Source organism: Schistocerca serialis, chromosome 12 (genome assembly GCF_023864345.2).
Source record: "Schistocerca serialis cubense isolate TAMUIC-IGC-003099 chromosome 12, iqSchSeri2.2, whole genome shotgun sequence".
Lineage (NCBI taxonomy): Eukaryota > Metazoa > Arthropoda > Insecta > Orthoptera > Acrididae > Schistocerca > Schistocerca serialis.
Genome location: NC_064649.1, coordinates 134228604 through 134248344, shown reverse-complemented (window position 1 = coordinate 134248344; position 19741 = coordinate 134228604). Strand labels below are relative to the sequence as shown.

General features: G+C 40.7%; 1 protein-coding gene across 1 annotated transcript in view; it reads right to left on the bottom strand.

Annotated features, from left to right (window-relative positions):
• The window catches only part of LOC126428046 (intermembrane lipid transfer protein Vps13), a 487343-nt gene that overhangs the window by 104381 nt on the left and 363221 nt on the right, over positions 1–19741 (bottom strand). Inside the window, exons 45-47 of the mRNA XM_050089923.1 lie at positions 19295–19432; positions 8786–8935; positions 268–416 (exon numbers count right to left, since the gene is read on the bottom strand). Coding sequence (XP_049945880.1) covers positions 268–416; positions 8786–8935; positions 19295–19432 — 437 coding nt within the window. The remainder of the gene's footprint in view (positions 1–267; positions 417–8785; positions 8936–19294; positions 19433–19741) is intronic.

Below are 19741 nucleotides of genomic sequence, written 5' to 3'. Positions count from 1 at the left end.
CTGGAAATTTCAAAATCATTGCGTTCCTGGGAACAATGTGGCTGAGCTAAATATTAAAACTGTCAGCTGTTGATAGCGCAAAACTTCCAACAAACATCACAATTCAAAAACTAAAGATATTAGCCATTCGGTATATTATTTCTATGTACATATTAATAATGCTACTAGTTATTACTAGCTGCAAACTGAGGCACACAAACAGTTTGCCGAGTAACGATTGGAAACTCAACATCCCTGAACAGCAAGAAAAGTAAGTAGGAGACGTACCTGCTCTCCTTACATCCCTTCTCGGTGAACTTTATTGGTTCACGAGTATGGTTTATGATGAGTGCTGGTGCCATTCCTGGTTCATATGGTGTAAACTTCACATACGCCGCACCCTCTGTGATCTGGACATCCACATTGACACCTCCATACTGCAAAATAACCAGTCTCAATTTGATTTATGCTGCAAACATAGTACAAATATCAGACAACATGAAATGTAGCAAAGTGTAGAAAATGCACTTGCTCTGATATAACACACACAGTACATAAACAAATACCTTTTTTTTTCCTTTTTGCAATTTAGTTTCGGACTATGATTACCTAGTAAATACCAAAATTGCTCTAAGGGCTATGTTCATCAGATTCTTATTAAGCATACAGTAATTTCCGTTTCTTATGGAGTACTGTAAACTGGGTATATTTTGACTGATTTTCACTTTGAAATGCGATTATCAAGAGTGTTTTTTTTTAAATTTCAGTGATATTTATGTTAGTGAACACAGGGGCTTGAATGAAAGGATTACATACTAATTAGTACAATACAGTTTCCAAAATGCAGAGAAAGGAATAAAAAAAAAAATTAGGTGGTCAAAGTTACCACGAATTTGGGGATACATTGGCCAACCAGTACTTCCACCACAACTGTCAAATACCATTACATTTGTGGTCAACATTTCAAAAATACGTGAAACTTTGACCACCCAGGAACAAATAGCCTAAAATTTTCTTAAGTGCTCTATTAAGCATCATGAAAGAAAGAAAAAACTCCGAGTACAGTACATGTACCACACAGTATGATCCGTCACCAAAGTTATAAAGATAATGAGAGGTACTAGGATGGAGTACCACACACATAGCTCCAGTTTCCTCCATCTTAAATCTAAAGCCTTGTTACAAAACATCCAGTGCAGTCACAACTAAAGTTATCTATTCTTCATTAATCAAGCCAATTGTCACCAAGCAAACTTCATTCCTTGTTTCCAGAGATATTGACACTATATAATGGGCTTTCAAAGAGAAATGAGCTGGAGGCATAATTACAGAAACCAGTACCTGTACGTTAGAAGTATTGACCCTGGCTGTTGAAACACTTGTCCCACTGTGACACACAGTCACAGCACTCCTGCAGAAATTCAAATTGGAGGTTCTCGTCCACCCTCCATACAGTCCGGACCTCTCCCCCTGTGATTATGCCATTTCTGGCCTCCTTAAAAAGGCTCCAAGGGGGCAATCGATTCACCTCGGATGACAACGTCCAGCTGTACATGCAGAACTGATTAACATCACAGCCCCAGGAATTTCTGAGACAGACATTCACCGTCTTGTGTCACAGTGGGACAAGTGTCTCAACAGCCAGGGTCCACACTTCTAACATACAGGTATTGGTTTCTCTGTAATTACGCCTCCATTTGTTTCTTTTTGAATGCCCCTCATATGTTACACCTTTACACTACCTAGCTTGCAGTCTGAGCAATGTATGAGTTACATTTGTTTTTCTTAGTTGTGGACACACTAATAATTACAAATGAGTCTTTCTGTATTTACTGACAATAAATGTTTATATCCCTTAGTTGAACAGTATCACGACAGCAGCAACATTTTTTAATAAATTGTGCATCTGTAATTCTGGGGCAACAATGACCAGTGGTCAAAACAGAGAAGATATGCACATTACCTCAGAAATTGTAATATACTGGCAGATATATATACATGTGAACAAAAAATTAATCAGTGATCTGTTTTGAGAATTAATTGAGTAACATACATGATACAGTTGAAAACACCAATGGTTTGCAGTTAAATGTACAACCTGATGTCCACAAGGGCACAATCATTGGCTTTTCAGGTACGAGTGTAAGCATTTCTGGAATGGTTACGTTTGCAAACTGACTGTATGCCGGTGTGGTTAAAAGTATCCTGTGCATGGCAGTATCCAAAACTGGTGTCGAAATAAATGTGGTGCACCACGGGCCATAGACAGAAGGGGTGACTGCAGAGATGTGTACAGGTTAGCACATGTGCAAGTGTTGAGCGTCTGATCATCCAACTGTGTCTCCTCAATGACTGTCAGCAAACGTTGCTGCATTGGGCCACTGTAGCGTGCACCCATGCTAACTACTGATCGTTGGTGACAAAGGCTGTAATTTGTACACCAGTATCAAAACCGGATGGCCACTGAGAGGCAAGCGGTGGCCTATTCAGACGAATCACTTTTTATGCTGCATCAGCGTGAAAAATCCTGAAAGCAAATACTTCACAACAATCATCGCAAGGGTCCAGGCTGGATGAGGGAATGTTATCATCTGGGGAAAGTCTTTGTGGAATTCCTGTGTAATTTCATCATTCTAGAAGGCACAATGGATCAATGGCAGTATGCAAGTATCCTTAGTGACCACGTCCACCCCTACACACAGTTTATTTCTCCTCGGCACACTGCCATCTGACAGCACAATGCAACATGTCACACAGTTCACAATGTAAGTGCACCAGGATGATTTATTGTACTCCCCAGATTCATATCCATTTGAGAATTTATGGGACCACCTCGATTGGGCTGTTCACACCACGGATCCTCAACTGCCAAACCTAGTGCAGCAGGTCGTGGCATGAGAGTCGGCACGACTCCACATCCCTGTTGACACGTTCCACAACCTCACCGACTGTTCCTCCACATCCACAATGCAAAAGGTGATTATTTTGGCTTTTGACAAGTGGTCACATTATTGCACCATGTATTTCCTCCTAGAGCCATTACTTCTGTATTTTTTTTATTCATTTTTATACCACAGTTCATTGCTTTAGCTTCCGTGATGTCCACTGTTCACTGCAACTTTTTCTCATCTGGTGTTGCAAGAAACATGTCAGCAACCCTCACACACTATATTCTTCTTTCTCCAATTTTTTTTCCTTCGTCGTCTAGTTGGGAGCAGGCAAGCGTATTCTCTAAGTACAGACTGAAAAGGATAAGAGATAGGCAACAGCTTTGTCTTACTACCTTTCCTAATTCAATTCAGATGATACTTCCTCCTCTCACCTACACTGTCGCTTTTTGACTTAAATATAACAAATTTACAAATTGCCCGATTTTTCCAATTTACTCTCTTTTCCTGTAATTATACACCGCAGGAAAACAAAAACGCAACGCCAAAAAGTAATTAACTTAGTGTAATGAAATTTCGGGAATGCATTCGTCTATGTAACATATGAAAGTAATTAACATTGCAAGGGCAGAGGTTAATCCATGCGTGAGATGAGCCATTACGAACAAGTGTAATCGCCAGAATGTCAATCCTCTGGGCCCGGGTTCAATTCCCGGCTGGGTTGGGGAATTTTCTCTGCCCAGGGACTGGGTGTTGTGCTCTCGTCATCATCCTATCATCATCATTGACTGCACATCGCCAAAGTGGCATCAAACTGAAAGACCGGCACCCGGCAAACGACCTTTCCGCCGGGGGGTATGTTAGTTTGTGGGATGAAATTCCATGTTGTTGCACTTGGTCAGTCAATACAGGGACAGTTAATGCCATGTCTGAAGCTGTCATCCCATGATGTCCCATTTGTGCTGTGTGACTGAGCAGGCCAAGGCAACATGTCGACACCGTGTAGTGCATGTTGGGTTACAACAGCAGTGAGTGTGTGTGTGTGAGTGTGTGTGTGTGTGTGTGTGTGTGTGTGTGTGTGTGTGTGTGTGTGTGTGTGTGTGTGAGAGAGAGAGAGAGAGAGAGAGAGAGAGAGAGAGAGAGAGAGAGAGAGTGTGTGTGTGTGTTAATCTGTTGGAAAACACCATCCGGAATGCTATTCATGAATGGCCAGACAACAGGTCGAATCAACAGAGTGACATTCAAATTTGCATTCTGGTTGCACGGGATAACCAAGAGTGCACTCCCACTGTAATACGAAGTTGCACGCCAGACCACAGCTCCAGGTGTAGGTCCAGCGTGTCCAGCATGCTGACACCTTGGGTGCAGGTCATAAACTGGCCTCCTCCTAACCGACACACAGCCGTCTGCTGCACCGACGCAAAACCAGCTTTCATAAGAAAATACGAGGTGCATTCAAGTTCTAAGGCCTCCGATTTTTTTTCTCCAGACTGGAAAGAGATAGAAACATGCGCATTGTTTTAAAATGAGGCCACATTCATTGTCACCGCGTTCATTGTCAATACGTCCCAGAGATGGCAGCACCGTACGGCAGATGGAATTTTACCGCCAGCGGCGAGAATGAGAACTGTTTTCAATACTTAAAATGGCGACGTTTTCCTTACTTGAACAGTGTGCAATCATTCGTTTTCTGAATTTGCGTGGTGTGAAAACAATTGAAATTCATTGACAGTTGAAGGAGACACGTGGTGACAGAGTTATGGATGTGTCGAAAGTGCGTTCGTGGGTGCGACGGTTTAATGAAGGCAGAACATCGTGTGACAACAAACCGAAACAACCTCGGGCTCGCACAAGCCGGTCTGACGACACGATCGAGAAAGGGGAGAGAATTGTTTTGGGGGATCGCCGAATGACTGTTGAACAGATCGCCTCCAGAGTTGGCATTTCTGTGGGTTCTGTGCACACAATCCTGCATGACGACCTGAAAATGCAAAAAGTGTCATCCACGTGGGTGCCACGAATGCTGACGGACGACCACACGGCTGCCCGTGTGGCATGTTGCCAAGCAATGTTGACGCGCAACGACAGCACGAATGGGACTTTCTTTTCGTCGGTTGTGACAATGGATGAGACGTGGATGCCATTTTTCAATCCAGAAACAAAGTGCCAGTCAGCTCAATGGAAGCACACAGATTCACCGCCACCAAAAAAATTTCGGGTAACCGCCAGTGCTGAAAAAATGATGGTGTCCATGTTCTGGGACAGCGAGGGCGTAATCCTTACCCATTGCATTCCAAAGGGCACTACGGTAACAGGCACATCCTACAAAAATGTTTTGAAGAACAAATTCCTTCCTGCACTGCAACAAAAACGTCCGGGAAGGGCTGCACGTGTGCTGTTTCACCGAGACAACGCACCCACACATCGAGCTAATGTTACGCAACAGTTTCTTCGTGATAACAACTTTGAAGTGATTCCTCATGCTCCCTACTCACCTGACCTGGCTCCTAGTGACTTTTGGCTTTTTCCAACAATGAAAGACACTCTCCATGGCCGCACATTCACCAGCCGTGGTGCTATTGCCACAGCGATTTTCCAGTGGTCAAAACAGACTCCTAAAGAAGCCTTCGCCGCTGCCACGGAATCATGGCGTCAGTGTTGTGAAAAATGTGTACGTCTGCAGGGCGATTACGTCGAGAAGTAATGCCAGTTCCATTGATTTCGGGTGAGTAGTTAATTAGAAAAAAAATCTGAGGCCTTAGAACTTGAATGCACCTCGTACAACAGGCCTCCACCCTGCCATCCAATGAGCTTGACACCACTGAAGCAAATGGCGACAGTTTGGGGTCACTGGAACGCATGCTACAGGGTGCCTGGCTCAAAGCTGTCCTTGAAGTAACCGATTTGTAACAGTTCGCTGTGTCGCTGTGATGCCAACTACTGCTCAAACTGCTGCCATGGATAAAGTACAATGTACTTGAGCCATATTCCAAACACGACGGTCTTCCCTCTCCACAGTGCCACGTGGCAGTCTGGAGCCCAGTCCTCTTGCAATTGTACATTCTCGTGACCACCACTGCCAGCAATCGTGTACAGTGATTACATTCCTGCCAAGTCTTTCTGTAATATTGCAGAAGAAAATCTGGCTTCTTTGTGGCCCTATTACATGTCCTTGTTCAAACTCTGTGAGGTGTTGATAATGGTATTTTTTTCACCTTAAAGGCATTCTTGACTGGCATACACTCATCATGTCTTATCTCAAAGGTAAATAATGCTTGCAACTGTTACAGCATTTATTTAAAGAAAACACAATTTTCATCCTCATAGAGGAACTATCAGCTCTAGAAATTTTTACAATATTTCAATCACTGATCCATCTAGTTCCTCTTCAGGTGCTGTGAATTTTGCTGTTTCGTGCACTCGCAGTCTCGACTCCAACCACACTTTCAATTATTGTTTGTCTCACACTGCTGTATACAGCAGAGTTCGATTCCTTACTCCCACTACATCCTTTACAGAGCCCACAATGACATTCCATGAAACACAAATTGTTTCAATGTTTTCCAGATCTGATGCATGTGAAGGCTGTTGAGATCTTAATAGATTGAGTGTTGGACTCCAGGCCTTGATTAAATTGAAACCTTTGTCCCCATTTATTATAGGTTTTCTAACATCTTTATTTTAACAGACTCCTTATCTACCTTACACTGGCCCAGTATCTGCAAAGAAATGTGGCATTTTAAGTATTTTGCTCCCTTTAAGTAAAAGTCTCCTTTGTAGTGTTAAAGGTGCTCTTAAGTCCCCATAAGCTGGGTGCAAATCACATTCTGTGCAAATGTGGCACGTCTTACATGGAGGCAGACAACCAAAACAACTGAGGCAAGATGCAAAGATCATCAGCAACATACGCAACAATCAATCAAATCGGCTGTTGCTGAACACTGACTGGAATACAATCGTGAAATGAAGTATCAGGAGAACAATATTGTGGCACAAATGCCAAGTTTCAGGAACAGTGTAATTAAGGAGTCTGTGAAAAAAATATGTCAGAACACCAAATAAACAGGAGTGGCAGTTTCAATCTAGACAAAGCTTGAGAGTCCAGCAGTCAGTTTATTTTGATCCTGCAGGCCATCACATCTACCATACATGGAAAAGTTGAGAGAATACACATTTCATGGAATAACAGCACGGGCTCTGAAAAACAATAGAGCATCGATGGGAGTAGTGGGCATCAGGAATCAAACTCAGTTATAAAATGCAGTGTGAAACCAACTATAGTTGAGAGTCCGGTTAGAGCCCAGGCTGAGAGTACACACAACAGTAAAACTCCCAGCATGCAATGAAGGCAGCTTGGCCGATCACTGAAATACTGTGCCTAAAACGGAAACAACAACCTGGCAGAACAGATAGAAGCATACTATTAATCAGTTATGACAAGAGAACCTGAGAGGTACATACAACTGTCTATCTTTTGATAATGTATGCTGGCTTGTTCCACATACTGTGGTTTGTTGAATTGGAGAGGGGACCAAATAACATCATCATTGGCCCCATAGGGTTAGGGAAGGAAGTTGGCTGTGCCCTTACAAAGGAACCATCCCGGCATTTGCCTGAAATGATTTAGGGAAATCACGGAAAACCAAAATCAGGACGGCTGCTTGTAGGTTTGAACCACCATCGTCCTGACTGCAAATCCAGTGGGCTAGGCACTGTGCCACCTCACCTAGTCACATACCATGTATCCATTTGTGATGGCACTTATGGAGCACTATGGATGGATGGATGAATAAATCAGTCTCTTCCTCAGTACAGACAAATGCAGGCTAGACTTCTACTCTGTGGGTTCCATACAAACTTAATAATTAATACCAATAGTTCACCTACAGGTTTTGATGAACGAGTTTGCGAGTATCAAAATATGTGACATAAATGGCTAAATCTTTTGACTGCATTGACTTAGAAGCTTAAATTTTTAAACTACCAAGGGATCTTAGACGTTAGTATTTCACACAAATTTCAACTTAAGGGGGATTGGACGTCAAAGAGGCCGACTTGGAGCAGGAGAGGCATCACAGGACATTTTAATTTCCAGTGTCTATACTTTTACAAATAAATTCATAAAACTTTGTCAGCATCAGCAGGAAAGACTCAGGATTCACACTCATTGCAGTGGAAGTTCGAAAACATAAGAAAATAAATTTTTTTACATGTGAAATTTCATCATTTTGTCACTTACTAATGGCTGCATTTGTTGCTATAGGTACACTTTTCTTCATAAGTTACAGAGAGTCTTCGATGAATTTTGCACAGCGTACATACCATACTCACAGGTCTATGAAACTCTAGAATTTATTTTATTTGTGAAAAAACGAATGAACTGTTATATTTTAAACTTCATGTTCAGAAAAAACACTAATTTTATACTTAATTACCTCAATTTTTACCACAGTTTTTAATAGATTTGGAAAACTCTTGAGTTTCATACACCTTTAAGTATGTTTTGTATTCTGTGCAAAATTCATAGAAGAATCTCTCTTACTTATGAAAAAAGTGTACCTGTAGCAAAAAATACTGCCATTAGTAAGTGAAAAAAATGATGAAATTTCACATATAAAAAAATCATTTCGATATGTTTTCGAAATTCCACTGCTATGAGTGTGAATTCTGAATCCTTCCTGGTCATGCTGACAAAGTTTTATGTATTTACTTGTAAAAGTATAGACAGTGGAAATTAAAATGTCCTGTGGAGCCTCTCCTGCTCCAAGTCAGCCCGTTTGACGTCCTACCCCCCTTAATACCTTTATGTGTTCCTGAGGAAAAGTGGTCTAAAGAGACTGACTGACACACACGGGCAACAAAGTGTATACATTAGAGTTTTGTTGGAACAAGTTAGAGCCAAGATGTGCACGCCTTACCTTGTTGTTAATCCTGAGCAGAGTCGTGTGCACCGTGCCAATGGAGAACGGGGCAGTCATGCCCGACTGCTCGGGGACTCTCAGCCGCAGTTTTCGGTCACCATTGCTGGGAGACCGTGGCCACAGGGCAGAGCACTCTCCAGGTTTCACCTGCAAGTAATTTGCCAGTTATTCGCTGAGACTATGAACACTGTGCTAACCATTCTGATATAGTGATCTAAAGACCATAATGGATGAGAGACTTGAATGCATTTAATTATTATTCTTCATCATTTAATTATGGATATTTATTGCTGTGACTTTTGAGGAGGAAGATGGGATCCTGTGCATGGGCTTGTTATCTACACACCTCGGCAAAAGTTAGGAATATCATAGAGTTCACTAGACTGACTTCTCATAATACACACACTGAAGTTTGTACATGGCCAGTTTTGTAGAACCAAACTGAGGAGCAAATCTCCAAGATCATGGAATGTGTCAGTCTATGAAATTACAACATAAAAGTAATAATAAAATGTTTATGAACCCAAAAAAGACAAGCCATAAGCTTATGTATATGCAGTCAACAATATAACATAGGAATCAGCTTAATTTTTCAAGGAACTCCTCAACAGGATAGAATGAGTGATCCGCAAGGAAACTCTTCAGTTTTGACTTGAAAGGGCATGGATTACTGCTGTGATTTTTGAATTCTTGTGGTAGCTTACTGAAAATGGACGCAGCAGTATATTGCACAACTTCCTGCACAAGAGTTAAGAAAGTGCTATGCATATGCAGATTGGATTTCTGCCGAATAGTAACTGAGTGAGAGCTGATAATTCTTGGAATAAGCTGATAAAGTTAACAATAAAATACACTAAAAAATATATATATTGAGAGGCCAATGTCAGAATACCCAGAATAATGAACAGGGGTCAACAAGAGCTTCACTACCTTACACCACTTATTGCCCGAGCCAAAAATATCCTTTGAGAATGGGAAGAGTTACCCCAAAATACAACACCATACTTCATAAGTGAATGTAAAATAAGGAAAGCAGAGTACTTTTCATGTCAGACTATCATTTACTTCAGATACAGTTTGAACAGTAAAAATGGTAGCTTTAAGTCTCTGAACGACAATTTACTATTTATCTGAATGCTTAGAAACTGGAACTGTTCAGTTTCACTAATCATATGCCCATTCTGATAAATTAAAACATCAGGTTTTGTTGAATTGTGTGTTAGAAACTGTAAGAATATTGTCTTACTGTGATTTAGTGTTAGTTTATGTTCTACAAGCACAGTTGAAAAAAGTGTAAATGTTGCACACAACATCCCTTACTACCAAACTCGTGTCATCAGCAAACAGAAATACTTTAGAAACATATGTAATACCAGAGGGCATATCATTTATAGAAATAAGGAACAGGAGTGGCCCCAGTACTGTTCCCTGTGGCACCCTCATTTCACCGCACCCTACATCACAGCCATTCTCGACATTGCGAATAATGACCTTTTGCTGTCTGTTGCTAAAGTAAGAGATGAACCAATTATGAGCTACTCCCCGTATTCCGTAATGGTCCAACTTCTGGAGTAATTTTTGTGATAAACACAATTAAACGCATTAGTTAAACCAAAAAAGATGCCTGGGATTCGAAACCTTTTATTTAATCCATCCAGTACCTCACAGAGAAAGGAGACTACATCATTTTCAGTTGTTACACCACTTCTAAAATTGAACTGTACATTTGATAGCAAATTATGTTAAATAAAATGATCAATTATCCTTACATACACAGTGTTTTCAATAACTTTAGCAAACATTTATGCCACAGAAATAGGTGTAAAATTGTCGATGTTATTGCTTTCTCTCTTTTTATAATGTGGCTTTACTACTGAGTACTTTAACCATTCAGGAAACTGACCATTCTTAAAGGAAAAATTACAAATATGGCTAAGTACAGGACTAACACGTGCAGCAAAGTACTTTAATATTCTGCCAGGCGCTCCGTCATATCCATGAAAGTCCTTAGTCTTCACCGATTTAATTATTGACTCAATCTCCCCCTTATCTGTACCATAGATGAGCATTTCAGACATCAGTCTGGGAATGGCATTTCCAAGAGGGAGATATGATTCCCTGCAGAAACTAAGCTTTTATTTAATTCACCATCAATATTCTGAAAGTGACTGTTAAATATTGTACATATATTTGACTTTATCAGTAACAGAAATATTTTTACTACAAACTGACTTTATATCCTCGACCTTGTGCTGCTGACCAGACATTTCCTTCACGATTGACTGTATGGTTTTAATTTTATCCTGTGAATTAGCTATTCTATTTGCATACCACACTCTTGATTGCCTAGTAACATTTTTAAACACCTTACAATACTGTTTGTAATGGGCTACTGTACCTTGATTGTGCCTACTTTAAACATTTTGATGTAATTCCCACTTTGTTCTGCATGATATCCTTAACCCACTAGTCAACCACCATGGCTACCTTTTACTGCTAGTAGCCTGTTTAGAATGTTCTAATGGAAAGCAACTTTCAAACAGTATGATACATAACATTTGTTTGAGAACAAAAACCTGTTAGTGTTAAAATTTGTGCATCATGGTCAGGAAAGTCATTCACCTTTTTTCTAACAGACTGCCCATCTAGTAATGAAGAATGAACAAAAATACTGTCTATAGCTGTGCTACTGTTCCCCTGCACCCTGGTTGGATAAAACACAGTCTGCACCAGATCACATCAGTTACGGAGATCATCCAACATCCTTTTTCTTGCACAATCAAATAGAAAATTAATATTGAGGTCACCACATATAACTAATGTCTGGTACTTCATACAAAGTGAACCGAGAACTCTCTCTAGCTTGAGTAGAAATGCTCTGAAGTCAGAGTCAGGGGACCTATAAACAACAACAACAACAACAACAACTAGAAGTTTAGTTTCACTAAATTCAACTACTGCTGCACAACATTCAAATACCTGTTCCGTGCAGTGCCGTGATACGTCTACAGACCCAAATGGAATTTTTTTTTACGTACATGGGCACTGTCACACACTGCAAAGAACTACTGGAAAACAGCCAGCTAGTCTGCATCCTGGTAAAGGGAGCTCAGCTCTTTGATTAGGCCTTTTTTGTTCATTACTAGGCATTCAGAAGCATACAAGACCTCTGGACAGGTAACACTGCAGTAATGCCTTAACTTGGCATTGAACGATACTAATCTTTTGTTGTAGATGTTTTTGGTTAAATGGAATGCCATTTCCATTTTGTTCATGTGCAATATGAAGGCTTCTTTCTCTGATAAGGTGGCTGTTATCCATTCACTCGTTTAATTTTACCTTGACCCACTACAAGCTCCCTTGGTGGTGCATTTATGTTCGTTATAAACTGTTTTCTCAAGTGAAATTTGGAGGCCAGTCTTCTGTGCTTGAGAGTTAAGCTCATTAATCTATCAGCTGTTTCCATGGAATCATGAAAAAAATTTCAAGATCACCTGCAAAAGCTCGACAATCGATTTCAAGATTTTGTTTCTTGTAACCCAGCCCAACACCATTTTTAATTCCTTGGTTTTCCAGTTCTTTGCACCACTCACAAATCATCTTCTCGAGGGCACAATTGAAGAGCTGAGGTGAGAGCCCATCTCCTTGCCTCACTCCAGTCTTTATTTCAAAAACTTCTGACGTTTCTCCTTTAAATTTCACTTTTGAGGTTGTGATGGTTAATGTTTGTTGGACTATCGCTTTGGTCTTTTTGTCTAGGCCAAGTTGTTCTAGAATTCTGATCAGGGTTTGCGATCAATCGAGTCATATGCTTTTTTGAAATCCACAAAGGTCACAACAATATTTTTATTCCTGAGCTTCAGGTACAAAAGGATGGATTTGAGGTTTATTATCTGTTCGACACATGATCGCCCCTTTTGAAACCACCTTGACACTCTCTTAGCTGTGGGTCTAGCTGTTCTTCTGTCCTACTTTGCAGAGCTTTCGACAGAATCTTATGGGCTGTTGATACAAGAGAGATACCACAATAGTTATTTACATCTGTTCTGTCACCTTTCTTATGAAGAGGACGAATTAGAGCATAATTGCAGCCATGTGGGAGTCTTCTGGTTTCCCAAATCTGGCTGATAATATCTGCTAGTTTATTTATTGTCCTATCCCTTGCTTACTTCCAAAGCTCAGCAATTGTAGAATCTTCCCCTGGTGCTTTGTTGCTTTTAAATTATTAATATTTTTTATGTATTGTACACCAACATTGGATTAGTTACTTACAACATGGATATAACTTACAGATTATGTTGTTGTTGTTGTGGTCTTCAGTCCTGAGACTGGTTTGATGCAGCTCTCCATGCTACTCTATCCTGTGCAAGCTTTTTCATCTCCCAGTACCTACTGCAACCTACATCCTTCTGAATCTGCTTAGTGTATTCATCTCTTGGTCTCCCTCTACGATTTTTACCCTCCACGCTGCCCTCCAATACTAAATTGGTGATCCCTTGATGCCTCAGAACATGTCCTACCAACCGATCCCTTCTTCTGATCAAGTTGTGCCACAAACTTCTCTTCTCCCCAATCCTATTCAATACTTCCTCATTAGTTATGTGATCTACCCATCTAATCTTCAGCATTCTTCTGTAGCACCACATTTCGAAAGCTTCTATTCTCTTCTTGTCCAAACTATTTATCGTCCATGTTTCACTTCCATACATGGCTACACTCCATACGAATACTTTCAGAAATGACTTCCTGACACTTAAATCAATACTGGATGTTAACAAATTTCTCTTCTTCAGAAACGCTTTCCTTGCCATTGCCAGCCTACATTTTATATCCTCTCTACTTCAACCATCATCAGTTATTTTGCTCCCCAAATAGCAAAACTCCTTTACTACTTTAAGTGCCTCATTTCCTAATCTAATTCCCTCAGCATCACCCGACTTAATTAGACTACATTCCATTACCCTTGTTTTGCTTTTGTTGATGTTCATCTTATATCCTCCTTTCAAGACACTGTCCATTCCGTTCAACTGCTCTTCCAAGTCCTTTGCTGTCTCTGACAGAATTACAATGTCATCGGCGAACCTCAAAGTTTTTATTTCTTCTCCATGAATTTTAATACCTACTCCGAATTTTTCTTTTGTTTCCTTTACTGCTTGCTCAATATACACATTGAACAACATCGGGGAGAGGCTACAACCCTGTCTTACTCCCTTCCCAACCACTGCTTCCCTTTCATGTCCCTCGACCCTTATAACTGCCATCTGGTTTCTGTACAAACTGTAAATAGCCTTTCGCTCCCTGTATTTTACCCCTGCCACCTTTAGAATTTGAAAGAGAGTATTCCAGTCAACATTGTCAAAAGCTTTCTCTAAGTCTACAAATGCTAGAAACGTAGGTTTGCCTTTCCTTAATCTTTCTTCTAAGATAAGTCGTAAGGTCAGTATTGCTTCACGTGTTCCAGTGTTTCTACGGAATCCAAACTGATCTTCCCCGAGGTTGCCTTCTACTAGTTTTTTCATTCGTCTGTAAAGAATTCGTGTTAGTATTTTGCAGCTGTGACTTATTAAGCTGATAGTTCGGTAATTTTCACATCTGTCAACACCTGCTTTCTTTGGGATTGGAATTATTATATTCTTCTTGAAGTCTGAGGGTATTTCGCCTGTTTCATACATCTTGCTCACCAGATGGTAGAGTTTTGTCAGGACTGGCTCTCCCACAGCCGTCAGTAGTTCCAATGGAATATTGTCTACTCCGGGGGCCTTGTTTCGACTCAGGTCTTTCAGTGCTCTGTCAAACTCTTCACGCAGTATCATATCTCCCATTTCATCTTCATCTACATCCTCTTCCATTTCCATAATATTGTCCTCAAGTACATTGCCCTTGTATAGACCCTCTATATACTCCTTCCACCTTTCTGCTTTCCCTTCTTTGCTTAGAACTGGGTTTCCATCTGAACTCTTGATATTCATACAAGTCGTTCTCTTATCTCCAAAGGTCTCTTTAATTTTCCTGTAGGCGGTATCTATCTTACCCCTAGTGAGATAGGCCTCTACATCCTTACATTTGTCCTCTAGCCATCCCTGCTTAGCCATTTTGCACTTCCTGTCGATCTCATTTTTGAGACGTTTGTATTCCTTTTTGCCTGTTTCACTTACTGCATTTTTATATTTTCTCCTTTCATCAATTAAATTCAATATTTCTTCTGTTACCCAAGGATTTCTACTAGCCCTCGTCTTTTTACCTACTTGATCCTCTGCTGCCTTCACTACTTCATCCCTCAAAGCTACCCATTCTGCTTCTACTGTATTTATTTCCCCCATTCCTGTCAATTGCTCCCTTATGCTCTCCCTGAATATCTGTACAACCTCTGGTTCTTTTAGTTTATCCAGGTCCCATCTCCTTAAATTCCCACCTTTTTGCAGTTTCTTCAGTTTTAATCTACAGGTCATAACCAATAGATTGTGGTCAGAGTCCACATCTGCCCCTGGAAATGTCTTACAATTTAAAACCTGGTTCCTAAATCTCTGTCTTACCATTATATAATCTATCTGATACCCTTTAGTACCTCCAGGGTTCTTCCATGTATACAACCTTCTTTCATGATTCTTAAACCAAGTGTTAGTTATGATTATGTTGTGCTCTGTGCAAAATTCTACCAGGCGGCTTCCTCTTTCATTTCTGTCCCCCAATCCATATTCACCTACTATGTTTCCTTCTCTCCCTTTTCCTACACTCGAATTCCAGTCACCCATGACTATTAAATTTTCGTCTCACTTCACAATCTGAATAATTTCTTTTATTTCATCATACATTTCTTCAATTTCTTCGTCATCTGCAGAGCTAGTTGGCATATAAACTTGTACTACTGTAGTAGGTGTGGGCTTCGTATCTATCTTGGCCACAATAATGCGTTCACTATGCTGTTTGTAGTAGCTTACCCGCATTCCTATTTTCCTATTCATTATTAAACCTACTCCTGCATTACCCCTATTTGATTTTGTGTTTATAACCCTGTAGTCACCTGACCAGAAGTCTTGTTCCTCCTGCCACCGAACTTCACTAATTCCCACTATATCTAACTTCAACCTATCCATTTCCCTTTTTAAATTTTCTAACCTACCTGCCCGATTAAGGGATCTGACATTCCACGCTCCGATCCGTAGAACGCCAGTTTTCTTTCTCCTGATAACGACATCCTCTTGAGTAGTCCCCGCCCGGAGATCCGAATGGGGGACTATTTTACCTCCGGAATATTTTACCCAAGAGGACGCCATCATCATGTAATCATACAGTAAAGCTGCATGCCCTCAGGAAAAATTACGGCTGTAGTTTCCCCTTGCTTTCAGCCGTTCGCAGTACCAGCACAGCAAGGCCGTTTTGGTTATTGTTACAAGGCCAGATCAGTCAATCATCCAGACTGTTGCCCTTGCAACTACTGAAAAGGCTGCTGCCCCTCTTCAGGAACCACACGTTTGTCTGGCCTCTCAACAGATACCCCTCCGTTGTGGTTGCACCTACGGTACGGCTATCTGTATCGCTGAGGCACGCAAGCCTCCCCACCAACGGCAAGGTCCATGGTTCATGGGGGGGTTACAGATTATATATTCTACTTAATTGTAATACAGCATTTTTGATTTGGATAAGATGTACTGACGTGTATTCCATTGTATACATTTTACTGCCATTGAATTGGCTGAAACTGGTTATCTATGTAACAAAACTTGTGATCTAGGTAATGCAGTGTTCTAAAAGGATGCTACTCTCAGATATAGACCACCTATTGCTTCCACTGACAATGCCAGGTAATCATAAGGTTTGCATTTGTAACACAGTCACCGAACATATTAGCTCTTCACACTGTATATCTGGACAAGAAGTAACTTATTACAAGACACTTACAATTTGCCTCTCAGATGCTGACTGACTAATATCAATTACAAATTAATGCAAACTCACTCCTGATTCACATGGAAGTTTACATTTCAGCAACTAACCACACACTAATACTGGTTACACGATGCTGGTAAAATGAATTTGAACTATGGACTCACTCAAGCACTGTCCTGAACACCTACTTACAGACATGCATAAAATTAAAAATCAAAATTGGTTAGTATTTTTTAATTATGAACATAAAAAAGAGCAAACTCAGAGGAAACAAAATCAGAATAAGCAAAAGGGCAAGTCTATTTAGCTATGATCTGTATTAGCAAGAAAAAGATTAATTATACGGTCTGTTTCATGGAATCGATTTCTGCTTCCACTTAAGTTGCCAAAAAATTGAAATTTCACACTTATACGTATTTTATGAATCTCAAATGAATTTGCCTGTTTGAAACTTAGCGTGTTATCTTTACAGTAAGTAACAATCTGTCTTTTTGTACATTGTTGATATTCCTACCTGGCATTTCCATTGTTTTATTTTGATCTGAGGACTGGTCTAAAAAGAAGTATCATGATTTCACATCATTCTGTTACATGCTCCTCCCTCTGTTCTATCTGTCTCTTCCAGTGTACATCTACGTCCACACACATACTCTGCAAGTCACTGTATGGTGTGTGGCAGTGGGTACCCTATACCAATATTAGTCATTTCCTATCCTTAAACTAGTAAAGGAGTTTTGCTATTTGAGGAGCAAAATAACTGATGATGGTCGGAGTAGAGAGGATATAAAATGTAGACTGGTAATGGCAAGGAAAGCGTTTCTGAAGAAGAGAAATTTGTTAACATCGAGTATACATTTAAGTGTCAGGAAGTTGTTTCTGAAAGTATTTGTATGGAGTGTAGCCATGTATGGAAATGAAACATGGACGATAAATAGTTTGGACAAGAAGAGAATGGAAGCTTTCGAAATGTGGTGCTACAGAAGAATGCTGAAGATTAGATGGGTAGATCACATACCTAATGAGCAGGTATTGAATAGAATTGGCAGAAGAGGAGTTTGTGGCACAACTTGACAAGAAGAAGGGACCGGTTGGTAGGACACGTTCCGAGGCATCAAGGGATCACAAATTTAGCATTGGAGGGCAGTGTGGAGGGTGAAAATTGAAGAGGGAGACGAAGAGATAAATACACTAAGCAGATTCAGAAGGATGTAGGTTGCAGTAAGTACTGGGAGATGAAGAAGCGTGCACAGGATAGGGTAGCATGGATAGCTGCATCAAACCACTCTCAGGACTGAAGACCACAACAACAACAACAACAACAACAACAACATATGCCTCTGTACGAGCCTAATTTCTCTTGTCTTATCTTCATCGTCGTTACACAAAATATATGTTGGCAGCAGCATAATCGTTCTGTCATCTTCAAATGCTGGTTCTCTAAATGTTCCCCCTGTGTTCTTTGAAAAATAAAATAAATGGTCACTGACTCCAGGGATCAGGGTTTTGCATTTGAGTTCCTAAAGCATATCCATACCATTTGCGTGTTGTTCAATCCTATCTGTAACAAAATTAGCAGTCTATCTACGAATTGCTTCGATGTCTTCCTTTAATTTGATCTGGTGTGGATCCCAAAAACTTGAGTAGTACTCAAGAACAGGTTGCACATGAACCACACTTTCCTAAGATTCTCCCAATTAATCAGAGTCTACCATTCGCTACCTATCACAACATGCTCGTTCCACTTCATATCTATTTTCAGTGTTACACCCAGATATTTAAGTGACATGACTGTGTCAAGCAGGACACTGCTAATGCTGTACTTTAACATTACGGGTTCATTTTCCCTACTCATCCACATTAACTTCCATTTTCTGCATTAACTTCCATTTTCTGCATTACCTTCCATTTTCTGCATTACCTTCCATTTTCTGCATTAACTTCCATTTTCTGCATTAACTTCCATTTTATGCATTAACTTCCATTTTCTGCATTTAGAGCTAGGTGCCATTCATCACACCAACTAAAAATTTCGTCCAAGTTGTCTGGTATCATCCTACAGGCACCTTCAACACTTTCCTGTACATCACAGCAAACAACAGCAGATTGCTGCCCAACCTGTCCACCAGTCATTTATGTATACAGAAAATAACAGCTGTTGTTATCACACTTCCCTGAAGCACTCCTGACAATAGCCTTGTCTCTGATGAACACTTGCCATCAAGGGCAACATAAAGGGTTCAATTATTGAAGAAGTTTTCGAGCCACTCGCGTATCTGAAACCCTATTCCATTTGCTCGTACCTTCACATCGTCATACTCTGCACTCTGCTCCCCCTGCCTGTGACTGAAGCGAGGTGCCACAGCCCTTCCCCGGAGTGTCTTCTGCCTCCCCCTCCCACCTGTCAACCACCTCTTCCCCCTTACTCCCCCTTCTCTCCCCTCCTCCACCCCCACCCCACTGGTCATGAGGCCTCCATGCAGTCATGTTGAAATGCTGCCACAATGCAATTAGCTGGAAGGGTGTGGCCATAAGTGTATATGTACTGTATAGCTCCAAAAGAGGATTGACCCAGAAGGACTGTCGGGCGAGTCCACTCCTTTAACTATCGGCAACATTTACCTTCGTCCAGGGGTCGGCTGTGCGCTCCGCTTCTTGGCACTCGACGAGGAATTTTGTTTCATTGATGAGGACGAAGTAAGGCGTGAACGTCACTTGTTTGGTGAGGCCTGAGTAAGTCAGCTGGATATGAACTCCAATCTGGAAGAGAAAAACATCTGTACATTAGTAGATATTGCCTAGACCTTTATTCTCAGCGTATCAGTACTCAGCGAGTAAGCCAAATTGCAGCAGGTGAATGAGATACAATGTGCTCCTTAGTGCTCTCTTATTACTGTGTTCTGTTGTCTAGTCCTTTGTGTGAGAAAAACTAGAAAATTCCACTGTGCAGTACATATAATCACACAAAATGAAGATTGGATCACTATTGCCTTTTTAGAGACCATATCCTGTGGTACAGTAAAGCTTGAGCAATAAAAAAAATTAAACAACTGTAAGGTTACAGGCAGT